The sequence below is a fragment of the Athene cunicularia genome (genome assembly GCF_003259725.1).
Source record: "Athene cunicularia isolate RWA chromosome 5 unlocalized genomic scaffold, athCun1 chr5_part2, whole genome shotgun sequence".
Taxonomy (NCBI): Eukaryota; Metazoa; Chordata; class Aves; order Strigiformes; family Strigidae; genus Athene; species Athene cunicularia.
Window position 1 is genome coordinate 1,938,528 of NW_020799102.1, and position 18,075 is coordinate 1,956,602.

An 18,075-nucleotide genomic window follows, 5' to 3' on the forward strand; every position below is an offset into this window, starting at 1 on the left:
AGAGGAGTAGGGGGTAAGGGGGGAATTGATCTTAACAGTTTTTAGCCATCTATTTCCTAAATGATGTCTCTAAATAACTTAGTCACCCTGACCTGCTTTTGTATATTTGATGGAAGAAAGGTAGGAGGAAAGATAACCACCTCCAGAACATGATTAATTTCATTGTGAAATCAGAAGCATTGCCTTTTGGAGTTGCCTGTTTTTCTTCTGTAGACCATAAAAGAAGTCTTAGAGTGGCAAATCGACACACAACCTCACGCTAAGGTGGGAATGTGAACCCCACCCATCCCGTCAGGTTTGCGTCTGCCTGTTTTTACACAGCACAGTCTGATGCTGATTTACCCACCGTCTGAACTGATAACTTCTCTCACCAGTGCTTCTACAGCTGACACAGTTATTCTTTGTGTTTGAAAAATCTGGGTGATGTACAGTACAGTTTCTGATTTGTGTGATACAGACTGAAAACTGTTACACTGGGCATTGAAGCACAAGTAACTTCCAAGAATAGTCTAGCTTAAAATTTCACAATTAATTTTTTTTAGTAACACCAGAGATTTACTTTTGTTTAAATGTATGTGGTTCACTGAAGACAATATTCTTTTGCCTTTGTAAATATCTTCAGAAAAGCTTCATTTAGAATTTTGAAGTAGTCTTGTGTCTGTTAGGATAGTGTTGTCAAATCAAATATCTTTGTCTGTCCAATTAATTCTTTTATGGTAGCGATGAGTTTAATTGCCTTTCAGTGTACTCATTTCCAGAATTTTCTTACTGGTTTGTTAAACTTCTGTTGAAGTATAGTGTCAACTATGTCATCCATAACCATGTAATAGAAGAATGTTTGCATAATAAAAAAAAACTATGAGTAGTTTCTGTCTTTGACATGTTCCCTACACTCAGATAACTCTAAAGTACTTTTTACTTGGAAGTAACAGAAGTGAAGAGTAGTTGATTTGTAACCTCAGCATTGCTTTTAACAATTGTTTATTTTAGCACATGTAAACTTCTGAGATACCAGTTATGTACAAAGGCAAAAATCTACCTTTTAGTTTCTGGTTTTGTTTATCTCTTCTGTTTTTTAACTAATTTCACAAGTTGATTATCCTATAGGAATTATTCTGTCACATGAGGCAAATAATTTCTGAGGAATAAAAATTACAAATACATGCTCAGGTGAGGGTATTAACTGCCAGTTTAAGCTGTGCTGGTGTGTTAGGGTTTCATGCTGTACCTTTTTGATTACATAATACTGATGGAATGCTAATCCCCTCTCCCAGGAAAATGAATGAGAGACTTTCCTATTAAGTTTGAAAGAATGGGTAGGGAGCCCTTCTGAGATGAATGCTGGGGATCAGGCTGAGCAGGAGGCAGTGGTTTCAAAGTGCAGTGTTGTGAGTTTTAGACAAATTGAAGCTTTGAGGCAGCCAACAAAAATGTGGAATTAAACATAGTGGCTTTTAACTTGCAAATATGTGTGCCCAGTGGAGGGCAGAGTTTACACCAATCCAGTGACTGAACACCATCTTTTCTTTTTTTCCTTTCAGATTCATTACTTATGAATTAATTTTTATGTTGAATGCTTGGGAGTTTTGCATTCTCTTATGTATTCACTCTTTTCCTTTTCTGTTTTGCATGCTTGCTTTTGTTACTTCATATGTGCTTACCACTTTCACTTTACATGGTCTGCTTGGCTTTTTGCTATCAACTTGTCCTGCCAGCACTTGGACTTTTCCATGTCAGAGCTTCAGTTGCAGTTGTGTTTAGACTGGGACCAGCATGATTGGCCCTTCATGCCCTCTATAAAATCTGTGTCAGAGCGTTATCTGGTATGTCCAATGCATAATATGTCTGTAATCATAGATTACATTGATTAAAGATGCATAGTTAAATGTATATACCATAGCTCTTTAGTGCAAGGCTGATGGAGAAGCTGTGGTTTCCCCTCTTTGCAGAGATCATAGCATGTTTGACAAATCTGTCTCTTCAATGACTTTTCAGTTGGTCATTATTTCAGTGTAAGCTAGAGAAGTTACCTGTCAATCTCAAATGTGTACTAATCCTGAGTATTCTGTCAGTGCCTGTACAGGACTTTATTAGTTATTCAGTTAGCTGTGCCCCAACCAATCTGTGATCACCTGGCTTGCAAAACATTTGTCATTATTCTTGTCTCTGAGGTGAAAACAATGGCAACTCCTTGATGGCAGTAACAGGAGCAGAAAAGCTCTCAAATGCAGATGTTTCACATCTGAGAGCTGTTAGCATTTTGCAGCTGCTTCCTGAGAGACTGGGAGGGTGGGTGAGAGACAGGAGATCTGCAGGAATGCAGGGCACAGCAGAGATCTCAGATGTTGGCAAGCTCTGGGCAAAGTTTTCTTGCAGTCCCTGTGTAGATCAGTCTGCCTTTTGAATAGTCTTGGTCTGGGTAATTATTACAAACTTTCATTTTACATGAAAAAAATAACAAGACAGTTCTCAGTGGTGGAGGGAGTAATTGACTCTCTATGCATCTAAATAGCCTTGGCAGTTTGTATTGTTTTTGTTATTCAGCAATGTGTGTTCTAATACTAGATAGACAACATAAATAGGGATTTGACCTCCAGTGAAATAGTACCTTAAGTGTCTCAGCCAGATATAATGCTAGATGTAAAAAGGGCCCTTTTCTGAAAGAGGATGTGATCCTTTCCTCCTTGTTGCGCAGGGGGGTGGCTTATAATGATACATTTACCCTTTCTCTTGGCAAAGTAGTCTCACCTGCATTTTTATCTGTATTTCTCAACTTTGTACCCCAATACAGAAGTATATCCAGGAAGCCAGGAATCTGGGCAGCACCATTCGGCAGCCCAAACTGTCTAACCTCTCTCCATCCGTAATCGCACAAACAAACTGGAAGTTTGTAGAAGGCTTGTTGAAGGAATGCCGAAATAAGGTAATATAGAGAATAATTCTGTTCTTTTATACCTCGTTTCCATGCTTTATAGACCATTTCTTGGGAAATATGTTTGAACCCCCCTCTTCCACCATCTGTTTCTGCTTTATCCCTATAAAGATTTTTGCATGGTATCCATATGAAGATTTTTTCATGCTAGTGAGAAATTCATGAAGAGATTTAGAAATTCTGCAAGGAGTGGAAACCTGCAAGCAGATTTATTATAAAGTGATAGAAAGAAGGCGAATATTCTGATAGGTCTTTATCATTCTGCTGCCCATGTCTATTGTGGCATATTTCAGTTATCACTAATGAGACTATACTATTGCAACAAGAATGAATATTCCAAAAGAGGAGGTTGTGGTGAAGATGCAAGAACTTTTCTTGTAACTAAAGGAAGTGGGTTAACAAACTACTGAAATGTAAGTTTTCAAGCACTTAAAGAAATTTGGCATTAGTTTGTAGACATGCTTTACCAGTATATATTTGACAATATATTAATTTGAATTAAACGCTGATGTTTATATTATATAAACACAGTAAAGAGGATAATTACCAAATAGACACATTCTTGCCTGAAGTCGGGGAGGTAATATAGCAGTTGTATACAACTTCTGTAAAACCATGTTTAATATGTGCACCTACTTCTTATTTCAGTTTTCTGTATGTATGAAACTGTCCAAATAATCCTCTTCACTTAGAGACATACGATGGTGAAAATCCTTGAAGATAGACTTGGCTCTTTCACTGTGGGAATGCAACTCTAGTGAATGTAGTGAGCATGCTGTTAGCAGAGAGAGAAATTATCAGGGCAGGTGAGGAGGAGCAGAAGCTAGAGACTTAACTTGGAGTTCATCTCAACTAAGACTCTGCCTAAGGGAGTACTACTCATTTGAGAGCTACTCTAGAATAGCAACAAGATGAAAAAATATGTAAGAAATAAGCAGAAATGATTCATTAAGTAATTTTTCCTTCCAAATAGCTATATGATGAATATATTGTGGCTGGGAGACTGTACTTCAAGAGGTGTTGAGAGCATTGTTGTTCAGTATGAAATTGTGCACGATTTAGGAGAATGTGGCTCATCGTGAAACTGGAGAGATGCACTCCAGAATGGATTTGGTTTAAGTGCACATGCCCTTCTGACAGAACAGGGTCTCACAGCACTTGTGCACATTCACCTCCCCTGGGAGGAGGCAGATACAGCATACTGCTCCCGGTTCAGCACTCACCAGGCTTCAGAAACACCCAAGTCCTGTGTTGTAGGGCCTTGCTGCTAGGCTTTGAGCTTGTCAGTGTGTGGCCTGCTGTTCCCTCTGTTGGGGTTACTCTGTGGAGGCTTATATGCCTGTTTGCAAGCCCCTTGTTAGAAAGATGGATGGATGGGGCTCTGAAGTGATCAACACTGGTGCTGCCATGGCTTGAAAAACAGGGATAAAACAAATGCAGTCCTGCACTAATTTCAGAAATACTGTGTACACCCAGATTTTCTGCCAAATCTTTGCTCTCATGTGCTTCCTTGTTGATTATTTAAAAAGTGGTAAGTGATTTTTGGAAGTTCCTGAGGAAAGAATTAACTCTCTTTTGCCTTGTTCTTTTTGAGACCAAGAGGATGTTGGTTGAAAAAATGGGTCGAGAAGCTGTGGAGCTAGGTCATGGTGAAGTGAATATCACAGGCGTAGAAGAGAATACCCTGATAGCCAGTCTGTGTGACCTCTTAGAAAGGATATGGAGCCACGGTCTGCAAGTCAAACAGGTGAGGAACAAATATTCCTGTATGTTGCAGAGTGCACTTGCCTTAAGTCATGTTATACTCTTCTTCCCTCGACTTTCAGAGGATACCTTTTGTGTGTACATAGATATGTTAAAATACTTGTGTCCACACCCCGTGCCCCAGCCTTTTTTATGTCAGTTACTGCTCACTTGTCTGTCTCCACTTTTTGCTCTGAAGTATGTGCAAGTGCACATGCAGATGTGTTCCACAGATGTCTTCTTGGAAGATTTTCTTTTCATTTAACCTGTTTTTTTTTTTTTTGTAATAGGATGGTAAATAAAACTATTTCTGTATTCTTAGTACTTTGATTAATGAAGTTGCATAGGCTGTAAGGCAATATGCTACATGTGCTGTCAATGGGATATGGTATGGGGAATTTGTTTTCTTGAAGGATAATGTAGAGTAAAACCCTTGCTATTTTGGTTCTTCCTGAATGATGTAAGGATGGTTAAGTGATATTTACAAGATCGCTAGTTAGAGGTGTTGGGTTTTGTATGAAATTAATAATTGTTTGTGGTGCTTCTCTGTTTGGAGTCACTTGTGGGACTAGATGGAGTTTGGAAGGCCTTTATCCTTTCCTCTTTCTTTGTACAAAGGAATAGCAAGGACAGTTAAGATAACTTTATTAAAAGAATGTGCAGAATAAATGTATGTAATCCAGATAACAGTAATTCAGTATCTCTGTTCCCAGCACCCAAGCAGTTCTCTATGTGAAGATTTATCATGTGATTCTCTCCCTTCCCTCTTGTATATCACTTAGGATAGAAGCTGTACTGCTTTCGTCTTAGAAGACAGAGCATCAGTATACTCTGCTTCAACTCAGATTTGGGCCTTTCAGAGCACCAGACGGCCAACCCTACATAAGGTTAATGCTTTGGATTGATTGCAGATGTTGGCAAACAGTGCTGAATGGTGGAATAAATAGAGTGGTGGAATATAATAGAGGCCTGATGGAGGAAGTGCAGTGCATCTCATATTATGATCTACAGTTTAAAAAAAGAAAAAAAAGCCCCACCAATTCTCTGTGTGCTCTGGCCTTTATTAAATATGCAAAAGTCTGCTGTTTTATACATTGATTTTATGGTATTTTTCAATAATGACCCAAGGAAGACTCTTCTTTCTCAATTGACCATAGTAATGAGGATGGCTTTCCTTCCACCAATCCCTGCTTTACCTCTTCCCTGCTGATGAACCCTGATAGACCTGTGTTTGCTACCTACTGATTCTTCTATGTGCAGTGAATCCACACCTTCCTTTGCCCAGAGCAATGCTGGAAAGTTGTTGGATGTAGGGTCTAATGACTGAAGTAGTCTGAACTTTCAGAAGGCCTTGGTTATTCCCTTGCCTGTTCTCTGTCCTACTGCTTTCCTTAGGCTGTCTTCCTTTCCCTTAGAGATTGCAGCTTGCATCATCATTGCTATTTGGTGGAGTTAAAGGAGAGTAATATGATGGTAAAGGAATTGGGCAGATATGTACTGCCTGAATTCTTACATTCATCATGGTTGTTGACATCTATTTGCTGCAGGATCCTTTGTTTGCTGCTTTATGTGATCTGTTGCAGTTTTCCTTGCCATGACAGCTAGTTGCTGAACACCAGACTGTGTGCATGTGTGTGTTTATCGAGAGAAATGCCGTTTTGGATGTAACTGTTCTCTGGTTGATATTTTTCATGCTTTCTTTTTATGTTTTTATATGACTTGCAATTTTGGCTTTTCATGTTGGATCTGTCAGGTACACACATGAGGCATTGAGCTTCTCTGGATTTTTTTTATATCTTCACCACTGAATACATGTTTTTAATATCAACACAGATGTTGCAGACACTCTAGGCTTTATATTCTGGAGGCATACCACTTCTGCAATAATCCCTCATGGTCATTAGTTCTTTGGTCAACTATAGTGAGCTATAGGATTAAAGTGTTTAGAGATTTATTTTTTTTAAAGATAGGTTTCTAAAAAAATATTTCAGAGTTGAACCATAGTTACTACATCTTGAGGAAGACACATGATTTTAGATGACATTGATAGTGCTGAATTGACAACTGTTGTGTTATGGTTTCTTTCTGCACAAAGTTGTAAATAAAAATATGGCTTATAATACGACTGCTTTTCTGAAATGCAGAATTGCTAAATCTTTACAATAATTTAGGAAGATGTAGTAATACTAACTAATTTTCTCTGTAAGTGATTCCAGTTAATGTGCTGCAGAGCCCCTCTTCAATTACTGCTGCCTTTCTGTGGCTTTACAAGGTTTTGGTTTACCATGCAGAATATTTTAGGATGGATCTAAAAATCTTTTTAGTTTGCCAGCGAAAGATTCCCTCACACTCTGCTTTAAGGCACCAGAGGTTTAAGAAAGCAATGCAATGAGAAAGGTGCACCTTTTAACATCATTTGAAGGATTTATCTTGGCCTAAATACTGCATTCCAAATTTTAACACAAGTTGGTTTTATAATGGGTGGTGGTGGAGTGTTCTCGTTGATAAGCTTTCATTGTCCTGCTCATGTTTTGGGTTGTCTTACTGTGTGATTATCCAAGTCCTTTGCCTGATAAAATTGAGGGGGATCTTTTGAGGTTCTAAAAACTGACAGCATGACCTGTAGCCCTGAATTACCCCGAAGGGTACAGGTGCATAAGACTTGCTCTGCGTGTAAGATGGTTTGCTCAGGCTGGCTCTGTATCTCTCATCATTTCACTGCTGAAGAGGCAGGGAGGGAAAGACACATAGTACAGGTTACAGCCTCAGAATTAGAACTCTACTGCACATAGTGTTTTAGAAGCCTTTAAATGTTTTCTTGTTATGTTTATGAACTGTGAGGAATGAAGTTCAATTGCCTTTTTCCTGTTACCAGAATCATTAGATCGCCATAGCTTGACTCCTGCTTTTCTTTCTCAACCTCTTTACAGCTCCTGAGCACCTCCAACTTGTGTCTCATTTTTGAGTTTTACCAATGACTTTATAGGGAGAAACATATTTAAAACAAGTTTTTGTTATGGTTGATACTTCCAGTGATCATTTGAACTATTTTATTTTTTTTTAAATTCAGCTGATAGTAATTGCTTTTTTTTTTTTAAATTTTAGGGAAAGTCTGCTTTGTGGTCTCATCTGTTACATTATTTAGAAAACAGACAGAGAAAAACTACATCAGGCAGCTTCAGTACCTCAGGTAAGATTGGCTTCTGCTAGAAGATGATAAAATATGTATAAGAGCAGCCTGCAGATTTGCACCATGCAGAGATTGTTTCCTTGGAAATATCCTTCAGTCAGTATAACTGAATCAAGTATTCTGTCTGCTACAGAATTAATATGGACCTGTTATATTGTCTCAATATATTTTGTGAAAAATAAACTTGTTTGGGTTTGTTGGGCAATATATGATGTTTCAAAGACAGGCTTTAAAATGGATTGCTTTGATATACCATCCTTCAAATGACACCTAGTCACTGCATGACCACCAAAGCATATGTTATGGGTAGAGGTGGAAAACAAGTACAAGCATATAAAATTGTACTGAACGTCCTGAAGTTTTACATTCTGTCTTGAAAAACAACTGAACAGTAAGCTTATTGTTTAAAAGAAAAAGACATTTAAAAAAATACATAAAATACCGAAGAAACATATTTTCATTTTTGTTATATCAAGTGTTGCAGTATAATTAATATTGTACATAACATCCACTGATAATCAGTTTCTAAGGTTATTGTAATTTTTAAACAGTACTTGTTTCAGATGAGGGCATAGTGTATAACTTTTTTTTTTTTTTTTTTTTAGAGTTGCTGTAGACAGAGCTGAGCATTATTAACATGCACGATGTCCTGTAAGCAATCAAAACCAAAGATTTGGTTCATAGTGATTTACATATCAGACTGAAGTTACAATCAGTTTTGTACTTTCTAATTTGGGGTTGAGGGCAGGGACTGTATTCAATATACAACTTGATTCCAGAGTGGAATTTGAAAGATGAGTAATAATATTGCTTAAAGACCCCAAAATGTACTATTTTTAAAAGTAGTACTGTCAGAGGAGTGTGCAAAGTGGTAGATTAGTTAAGCATATGATGTGTGCTGTACTAAGTAAAACATGTTGAGCAGTCTTTTCTGGTGTGAACTGTGCCAGTCAATTTTACTACACAGAAAGAAGATGGGGTACTCTTTAGGAAATAATACTTGAGTGGTATATGACTTAAGCCATTTGATGTACCAATTTCAGCCGAATCTTAAGCTCATTAATGTGTTAATGCTCAGTGTGTGCTGATCTGCATAACCATCTGTGTAGCATGTTAGATTTTTATGTCATTTGAAGTGCAAATATGTCTTCACAAAGCAGTGAATTACCAGTAAAGGAAGAGTGCAGGTTGGTGTTAATTCACCTTCTTTTTTTTTATAGATTTTAAAATCTTTAGATGGATTTCTACTAACAAGAAATTCTGTTCTTCTGAATCTAGGAATACTTCTTGATTCAGAAAGGAGAAAGTCTGATAGCAGTCCAGCCATGTCACCTCTTAGAATCTCTCTCATCCAGGATATGAGGTGAGTTTAAGCTATTAAAACCACCACAGAAAATCCATGAGATTTGCATACTTGTTTCTCTATAATGTGTACCATACAGAAATGTCTGTTTCATACAGCAGGAGAGGGGTGTGGGGAAGGAACCTGATGAACTTTTTAAAAGTATGTAGTGCAACATTTTCACTGACCTTTACAAAAACATGTTTCATACTGAGGAGCTTTTGTACTGGCACAGCTACTAGCTTATAGAAATACCCTGACACAGTTTTAATCTTTTTAAAGTATTCTGTATTGTTTTATTTTCACAGAGATGTGGGTGGTAGTGTATGTATTTTCCCAGTCATTGCCAAGTTAGTTGCGTAGCTCTGAGCTCATTGTTGCTTCTTGGTGAAGTTTAAAGAACTTTTTTGATCTAAAGAATGGGTTTATCTAACATTGAGTACTGTAGGGTGAATAAAACTATAACTTCTGCTCAATGCCTTCTTTTCAGTACATCCAAAAAAAAATGCAGAACGTCTGAATTGAATTTGAAAAGATTTTTTTCCCCTGCTTTTTCCTTACCAACATCTAATTTTTTCAGTAGGGAGGAGTGAATTGAGGATTTTCAGGGAGCATACTTGTCCTTCTACAATGTACCATTTGTGTCCTGTATGCAAGAAAGGCTACTACTGAGCATGCAAAGACAGTATTTAATTTTCCAAAGCACTCAGCCATAAATATTGCAGTGATAAGGTCCAAAATGATTCTTAAATCATGTGAGGCAATGGGACTGGTTTAGAATTTTGTAAATAGGGCACTGCATTGCAGATATTTCCTTTTCAGGCTCTTATTCTTTTTGAGCTAGATATGCAAGGAATTTAGATAGCGCTGAATATTAAGGTGATCGTGTCTCTTTCCAGTAGTTTGCCTGATATTTTGCATTCTTGACAAAATTACTTCTTCAGCCTAGCTTGGTTCAAAAGAGCTGTCACACTCTGAAAATATTGGGCCGTGTCTCTTTTTTTTTTTTTTTTTTTTTTTCCCCTCCCAGGCATATCCAGAACATTAGTGAGATCAAAACAGATGTTGGCAAGGCCAGAGCCTGGGTTCGTCTCTCTATGGAAAAGAAGTTGCTCTCTAGGCATCTAAAACAGCTGCTTTCAGATCATGAACTCACAAAGTAAGGTGGTTTATCTTGGGCAAAGCTTTAAAAAAAAAATTAAACCTGTTTAGTTGTTTGACTTTAAAACCTCAGAAGTGCCTGTTCTTCCATCTGCTTAGCAGTGTGCAAAAGGAATAGAACAAAATAGCCTTCCAAGTGTATCTCTGTACTGTGTATGAGCTCTTACTTGGGAATTATAATTCAGTGCTGGGGTTCTTCAGATACAGAATCAGTTCTGTCTGTATAGACTGCGACTTTGAGGTGAAATCTTCAAAAACTGCTAGGGATGAAATGAAATGGGGTGTAAGTTCAAATGCCATTACTTTGCTGAGTCAAGCTTTTTGTATTGACTCCCTTTCTTTAACTGTGGGATATTTTGTTTTCCTTGGATTGTTTGTGTGTTTTTGCAATGCATGGCAAAGTGCAGCTTCGGTCCTGTTGCAGCTCTGTCACCATATGAAGAGTATGAAGTAAAGGCACATTTAGATGTGCTTCTGTGGTTCTGCTTAGTGTGTCTCAGAGTGTCTGTTCCTTAGCTTCTCACTTCTGTCTTCAAATCCTGGACATTCATGTAACTCCTTTCAATACCGTGTAAAATAATGTAGATAAACCACACCAGAAGTTAATTTTTAAGAAAGATGAGTGGTGGTATACAGGATACCTTGAAGGTGACTAGGATGGCTGTGATGATTAGTCCTTGCATCTCATTTTGAGGCAATAAGATCAAGATGAGATCTGGTAATCTTGTGAAATCTTCCATCTAAATCTTTCAGAGCACGATTGTCCACATCTCTAGATCAAGCTGACAGTGTCTCAGCTTTGTTCTCTCCTACACAGTAAAGGTTTTGCATTTATAGCCTACTTAAGCATATAAGGTGAATTGCTTTTGTAATAGACAAATACTTGCTATTATGATCCATTTTTTGTTTTTATTACTTCTCCTAAACATTTCAAAGTATGTAATTTTCAATTCTTTGTTAATTTTTTTATGACTTCATATACAGAAATTCCAACCATTGAGACCCAAAACACTGTCTTTAAAGAATAATTGTACTATAGGAAGAAAATGGGAGAAGTATATAAAGTATGAGGGGGAGGGGGATGTGAGTGAAAACTGAAGGCTTGAACTGGTAGAGAGTTCCAAATACTGCTGGCTTAAACTCTGTCAAAGTACTCTGTGCTAGTGCTTCTCATAAGTACACATCTTCAAAGGCAAAAGAAGTGCTCAGCACAAGGACCTATTTGGTGATGTCCAGAACACATGTGCACTATATTATCTCTGTAAACATAAATAATTCTTTTGTAAGTAGTTGCCCAGATTGGGGTACAGGCCATATGTAATACTAATTGTTTCAGGACTAGCAATTTGAGGTTTATTTAGTGTAATCTCTGCAGGAAAAAAATGTATTGTTAATAAGGTTGGATATACTGTTCACTGTGTGGAAATGAAAAGTTTTCATGTATGGGCCCTAGTAATCATCATTAGCTTTAATTGAAGACTTCTTTCTGGAGACAGCTTAACCTATTCTGTCTACTCTTCCTTTTCTCTCCTCCCACTAACACCACCTTCCAATAAGTGTCTTCCCCCAATCCTCCCAAAGCCCAACTGTTAATTATTTGAGGTTTGCCTTGTATTGAATTAAGTTGGACTTCCTGATGAATGTGTGGCCTTCCAACAGCAAACAAGGCAAAGCTGAAGGACAAAGTGAAGACAGCTAATAAATCTGGCTGTATCTAAATTAAGGTTAAGCCTCCCAGTGAAGTCAACAGTCCAGATCACGTTCAGTTTGGCAGTGCTTGTCCCATGCAGGACAAGCCCTGTGAGAGGACTTTCCACACATGACCACACTCTCCATGTCCCCCCCAAAAGAGAAGGAAAAAAACCCAACTCTTAACACTGGCCAGTGTACTGTTGGTCTATCAGACAGATTCTCATTCTCTAGAACAGAGTGACACAGCAGCAAAAATATGTTTAATATCAAAGTGGCAAGCAAAGAAACAATTTGCATAGGAATGACATAAATTTTTCATAATCCCTTGTGCTTTGTGCTGCATGTTTAGGTATCCTTCTAAAAGAACGGTGTTCTAGGCAGCATGGATTTGAAGTGTGCTCCATTTGTTTTTAGAGGAACACCGCCAAGTTCAGTGAGGTACTAGAAATAATTGTGCAACTTCTGCCATTTTGCAGTTAATGTGATTGTGTGGTGTTCTCTTTTGAAGCAACTGTTAGATATTTGAATTTAACCCACTCACTTCACTTAGCATTTGCTAAAAAATATAAGAAAAGTGAAACATGTATGGTCTCTTTCTAGTCTGCAAAGGGACTAGAGTTAGGGAACAGAAGGAAATCACATAGCTTTGCTCCCCTGAGACCTTTATGTGCACAAGTAAAGTGAGAAATCTTACACTTAGAGTGGGCAGGACAGCACATACCCTTGTGGACAGGCTGTCTAAACATGTGGTTCATATTGTTCAAATGAAACATGGACACAGTCACCTGTGAGACCTTTGTGGGTTTGCTACTCCTGTGGCCACAGCCAGGTTATGTTGATTTAAGGCTCAGGATCTTTATTTCCATTGAACATTTCCTGTCAGTCTCTAGTGTTATGTTTGTTATGTGAGAATATGTGTGTGTGTTAATCCTCATTGATTTGTTTTGCAGATTTCTGGCTTGTGAGTCACTTACTTTTTTGTAATTGATATCTGAAATTGAAGGGAGTTGTCAGGATGACCCCTGGCAGGAACAACCTGTCTATCCATGGCTGTGTCAGCGTGTCTAATACCTAATTCATACATTTGTGATGGTTTTGAATATTCCTCTAGTGTCAGTTGGATTTTGATGTATTTTGGCATGCTCTTCTTTTATGATTGTGCACCAACACTGGTATTACTTATTGGTTGCATAATTAACAAAAGTAGTGGTGATTGCTACATACAAGGGAGTAACTTTAAGAATATTTTCCAGTCCAGATTTGCACTTGAAAAGGTTGAGGGTATAAATTCTTTCAAAGGTTTCTCAGTTGCAAGTCTTGCAGTATTATATTCTCTAATGTGTTTGAGTAATTCCAGTAAGTATATAAGATTGCTTCTGGTTACAGTGCATTCTTCTACACAGATGTTAGTCTTTCCACTAATGAGAGAAGGCTACTGAGCTACATCTTTTGATATTTCCACTTTAAAAGGAGTCACAGTTCTGTGTGTTACTGCAGTCCTAGCAAAGAGTTTGCAACCCAGTAAAAGGGAACAGTAGGACTTTAGGCCACCTTTGCATGCCTATGATTTTGGTTATTTCAGGAGCTGAGTAATGTCAACACTGAAGCTATTCCCTAGCTTAGTGTGTGAGTTGTTGTAGGACCTGGGTTATCACCCATAACCCAATACAAGCAGATAGCCCCACTGTTTGCTCTAATGTCCTTTTAAAACAGTCTTCTGTCTTATGTCATGTGCTGGAGGACTCTCCCATGGCACCATCTGCTTGGAAGTCACTTATGAGGAGTCTCTTTACTTCAGTTCTGTCATTTTATATGACCAGAGGAAGTCAGAGGTTTTTTTTCCAAGAAAATACAAAATTTCTTTTTCCATCTTTTGGGGTATTTTTGGGTGGGAGAAGACCCTTAGACCACGTCACGTCTTACTTTCAAAAGGGGGTAAATAATGTGAAGTATTGGACTGATGCAATCGGGAGACTTCAGGCTTGCAGAGTGTCGACATATCTTGGCACGTTAAATACTTTTGGCTCTACCAGTATCACTTGTCATTTGTAATAGCTTGCATATTCCTCATAGTTTACCTAATAAATATGCACAATAGAAAACATTTCACTGAAAGCATCTTGTTACTATGACAGATTATTTGTTTTACTTTGTCAGAAAACTCTACAAGCGTTATGCGTTCCTCCGCTGTGATGATGAGAAAGAACAATTCCTATATCATCTCCTGTCATTCAATGCTGTTGATTACTTTTGCTTTACCAATGTTTTCACAACAATCTGTAAGTATTTGCTTTTCCTGGAACTCTGATTTCCAGATTTGGTTGAGTCCTCATCCAGAATTGTAAACATCTCTGAGCAACATGCCTTAATGTAATTGTTCTGCTTTCTTCCTGGTATCCATCTGTGTATGCTGTAACAACATTTCTATGATCCTTTCTGATGGAGGGTAGTGTCTTTTGTCACTAAAGGCTTTCATATCTAACTTGGTAAAATATGCAGCTTTAATCCTTTTAGTTGGGGGATAGTTCTCCACAGAAAATTTTGTGGTGGGCTTGTTTGCATCATACTAAACAAGAGCAGTATGGATTGTTCGTTGTCAAGGTAAGAACATTAACACATGCTAGGAATTAAAAAGAAAACAAAAAAACCTTTCCCTTTTTCATGCTCAGCCTACTTTGCTGCATGCCTGTCTGTGAGCTTGGGATAACAATGAAATGCCCTTGAGGGCTGCATCAGAATTCTGCAACACATTAAAATACTCTTGTCTTTTTTTTTTTTTTTTTTTTTTTTTTAAAAAAAAAAAAAAAAAAAAAAAAAAAAAGCCCTAGAGAAACTTTTGCCCTGATGTTACTGATGCTTAAATGTGTTGCAGAATTCTCATGCATTTATGTGCCTGCTGCCACGGGACCTCACTTGTAAGGCAGAATAAGGAAAGACTTCAGCAAGGCTTATGAAATAGGGGTGAGGGTGTGTGAAAGAATCCCTCTGGCCCCATGGTAGAAGCTGCCCTTAATGGTATGTTATGATTGTATTTGTGTGTATGAAAAACAAGGCAAGCGGATGTTTAAGCAAAATAGGTTTTGGTCTTGTGGGCAAGTTCTGCACAACACTAAAATCTGGTCTGCTAGATGCAGTTAAATTGTCACTTAGTTTAAGACTATCAGCACAGAAAATAAAAAGGGAAACATTTTAATTCATTCTTAAATGCTAGAGCATCAAGCTTTTAAGAATATCCAACCACCAAATGCTTTCTTGAGGGCACTGACAGCTGAAGAGACTTTGAGGGAGAAAGGTATTAAATGCCTCAGCTGAAAAGCCCTAACTGTAATCCATTTATGCACTATAAAAGAGGGGCAGATCGCCAAGAAACACAATGACCATTCAGATAATTGGATTTTGTTATAGAAGTTTGGTTAATAGGGGGCTGTGCATGAGATGCTAAGCAATTGAAGAGCACATGCATTTCCTCAGGAGCACATGCCTCCTGAGTCAGAGAGGGGCTATAACTCAGGTGATACTCTGTTGAATTAATCTCCAGTAAACCAGGGGACCAGAAAGCATTTGAGCATGTGTGTTGTCAGTTAGAGGGGAAGATTTTTTTTTCTTTTAAATCAAGAAATCTTACAGTTAGCATAGCTAAGAGCAATGTGGTACAGAGAAACTGACAGCCTTATAATATATTTTCACTGAATTTGTTCAGCCACAGTAGTGAATGCTGCTGCAAGCAAGCCCTGCAAACAAAGACTTTGGTTCGTAATTATACCTGTATCGAGGCACTATTCCATCCACTTGACAGTGTTTTGCTATCAGCTCTGCTTCTTATAAACTGCTATGTGTACACTTCTTGATTGTCAGTCAGTGCTTAGTGTGCAGGTGTTAGCATGATTAAATAGGAGCTCTGAAGTTGTTTTCACATTTCATGGTAGTGCAGTATTATTTTATGACTTATTTTTTCCCCCCTCTTCCTTAAAGAGGTTACACAATTATCCTTCCTTATTTTTGAAGTGTTATTTCTTCTTGTGTTTGCAGTGATACCATACCATATATTGATTGTTCCTAGCAAGAAACTTGGCGGCTCGATGTTTACAGCCAATCCTTGGATCTGTATCTCTGGAGAACTGGGTGAAACAGGAGTCCTGCAGATTCCCAGGAATATATTAGAAATGACTTTTGAGGTTTGTACTGCTTCATACAAAAAAATGCTTTGGATGTTCTGTTTGTTCCGTTGTAAATTCTCCCCTTGCTGTACCATCTTGCTATACACTTCATGTCCTTAGTCTGTGTGGTTTGTCACAAACTTCCTGTGACTGACTGGATGTAGAAAATGTAATTTATCTTTAATAGCATGCAGAGCGAAATGACTTGACAAATCCTTAGTGCAAGGATGGACAAAGAGTGTCTTTATGTTACAGCTTTGTGCTGTAACGGTGGGAGGTGTCTTATGTTCTACTGGAAACAAGGAAGTGATTCTGCTCTGATTTTTGTGTGTGTGCGCATACATTGGGTAAAATTTAATTGAAAAATCTAGTTCAACTGATGTTCTCGCTGCTGATCAAAATAGTATTTAACAAAACGAAGCAAACAAAACCAAATAAAGCAACCTACCCTTAAAAAGCCCAGAATCAATCATGAAGTCAGAAAAGGAGAACCACATTTGATTCCCCCTCTGAGCATGTTCTCTAAGTTTGCTCCTCCAACATGCTGCTTTCTTTCAGTTTACTCTGACAAATTCTTTGTTTAATTTGCAGTGCCAGAACTTGGGAAAACTGACCACAGTGCAAATAGGACATGATAATTCAGGGCTGTATGCCAAGTGGCTGGTGGAATATGTTATGGTCAGAAATGAAATAACAGGGCATACTTACAAGTAAGTATCATCCTGACATTTCATGTTGGGTAAGTAGAATCTCTGCAGGGAGCTGGCACAGTAGGGCTTGTTTGATTAGAAAGGTCTTACCTCCTGGGACTCCGTGTCTACAGCTGCCACTGCCTGAAGGCATAGAAAGATCATTTGGCTTCTGGCATTAAACAAGTCATGATTCTTACAGAATTAAACAGAGTTTTCAGTTTGCAGGTGCTTGTGTCCAGCCTCAAAACATTGGTGGAGGAGATGAGTTGACTCATGCGCATCTTCAAAATAATCTGTCTGAAATAGCAAGTTAGAGCTGGCTGCTTACCAAATACAAGGTGGTATTTTATAGTAAGGCTGAATGCTCTAGGTGTTACAGAGAGACCTCTGAACACAAGAGTTTGAGTGTTAGAAATCTGTGTTTGCATAATGAAAGTAAAGGAACAAGATTTACAGTAAGAATTAAATTTGTTTGTGTTAGGTACTGCATAGTTTGATGCCCTGTCCTTTGTTTAGAGAAACTGTCAGGCTTATGTTGATGACAAATTGGTGGGTGAGTCCAACCAGTTTGTTGGTAATTAAGAGGCAATATTCTATTTTTGGATGCTGTTCAGTTTTCCGACTAAGCTGATTAAACTGATGTCAACATTGGTTCATAGAAAGTGATAATGAGCAGATGAGCACGGGTGTTTTCTAGTGTCTGATTTAATATCCCAATTTCAGTAGATATATTGGTGTTTTGGCATTTAAGTATATGTTTGGGGGCTGGGTTCTTTTTGTGGCTGGCCTGCTATGTAACACATTCAGTGAAAGCACAGGTGTATTTCGCCACCCATCTGGTGTGTAGAAATACCTTCTACCTCTTTTCCTCTGCAGCCTTCAAATCATGTGCTACATACAGGATACAAAACAAAATCTGCCACCGCTTTGCTGATCATCCAGCGCAACATTTAGCACAAACTTGGAACTGAGAAGCTGTTTTACTTTTGCTCCCTCTGCTGGCACAAGCCAAACCCCAGACTGTTACTTGTTGGTAGATGAGTGGAGTGTTTCTAATAACTACACTAGCAGAATTTGGAGTTTATACAACTGCAGCGGGAAGTCTTTGGCATGGAATTGAATCTGTGTTGAAGTGCTTGATCCACACATATTCTTTATGTTCTTAG

The 18,075-nt window shown here is 38.1% G+C and overlaps 1 protein-coding gene and 1 long non-coding RNA gene across 3 annotated transcripts in view; one reads left to right on the top strand and one right to left on the bottom strand.

Moving 5' to 3' along the window:
- DENND5A (DENN domain containing 5A) overlaps nucleotides 1-18,075 on the top strand; it is a 48,145-nt gene that overhangs the window by 22,275 nt on the left and 7,795 nt on the right. The window contains exons 9-17 of one of the 2 annotated variants that reach the window (XM_026850223.1): nucleotides 1,716-1,823; nucleotides 2,792-2,923; nucleotides 4,527-4,679; nucleotides 5,458-5,562; nucleotides 7,781-7,865; nucleotides 9,144-9,228; nucleotides 14,218-14,339; nucleotides 16,090-16,235; nucleotides 16,809-16,927. In XM_026850223.1, the coding sequence (XP_026706024.1) occupies nucleotides 1,716-1,823; nucleotides 2,792-2,923; nucleotides 4,527-4,679; nucleotides 5,458-5,562; nucleotides 7,781-7,865; nucleotides 9,144-9,228; nucleotides 14,218-14,339; nucleotides 16,090-16,235; nucleotides 16,809-16,927 (1,055 nt within the window). Of the gene's footprint in view, nucleotides 1-1,715; nucleotides 1,824-2,791; nucleotides 2,924-4,526; nucleotides 4,680-5,457; nucleotides 5,563-7,780; nucleotides 7,866-9,143; nucleotides 9,229-10,237; nucleotides 10,367-14,217; nucleotides 14,340-16,089; nucleotides 16,236-16,808; nucleotides 16,928-18,075 lie in introns of both variants that reach the window. The other variant, XM_026850222.1, reaches the window with a different exon arrangement.
- Nucleotides 11,878-18,069, bottom strand: LOC113481000. Its single transcript, XR_003398585.1, has 3 exons — nucleotides 17,474-18,069; nucleotides 15,538-15,541; nucleotides 11,878-11,888 (listed from the first exon to the last, which is right to left on the bottom strand). It is a non-coding gene; the product is annotated as an uncharacterized LOC113481000 (long non-coding RNA).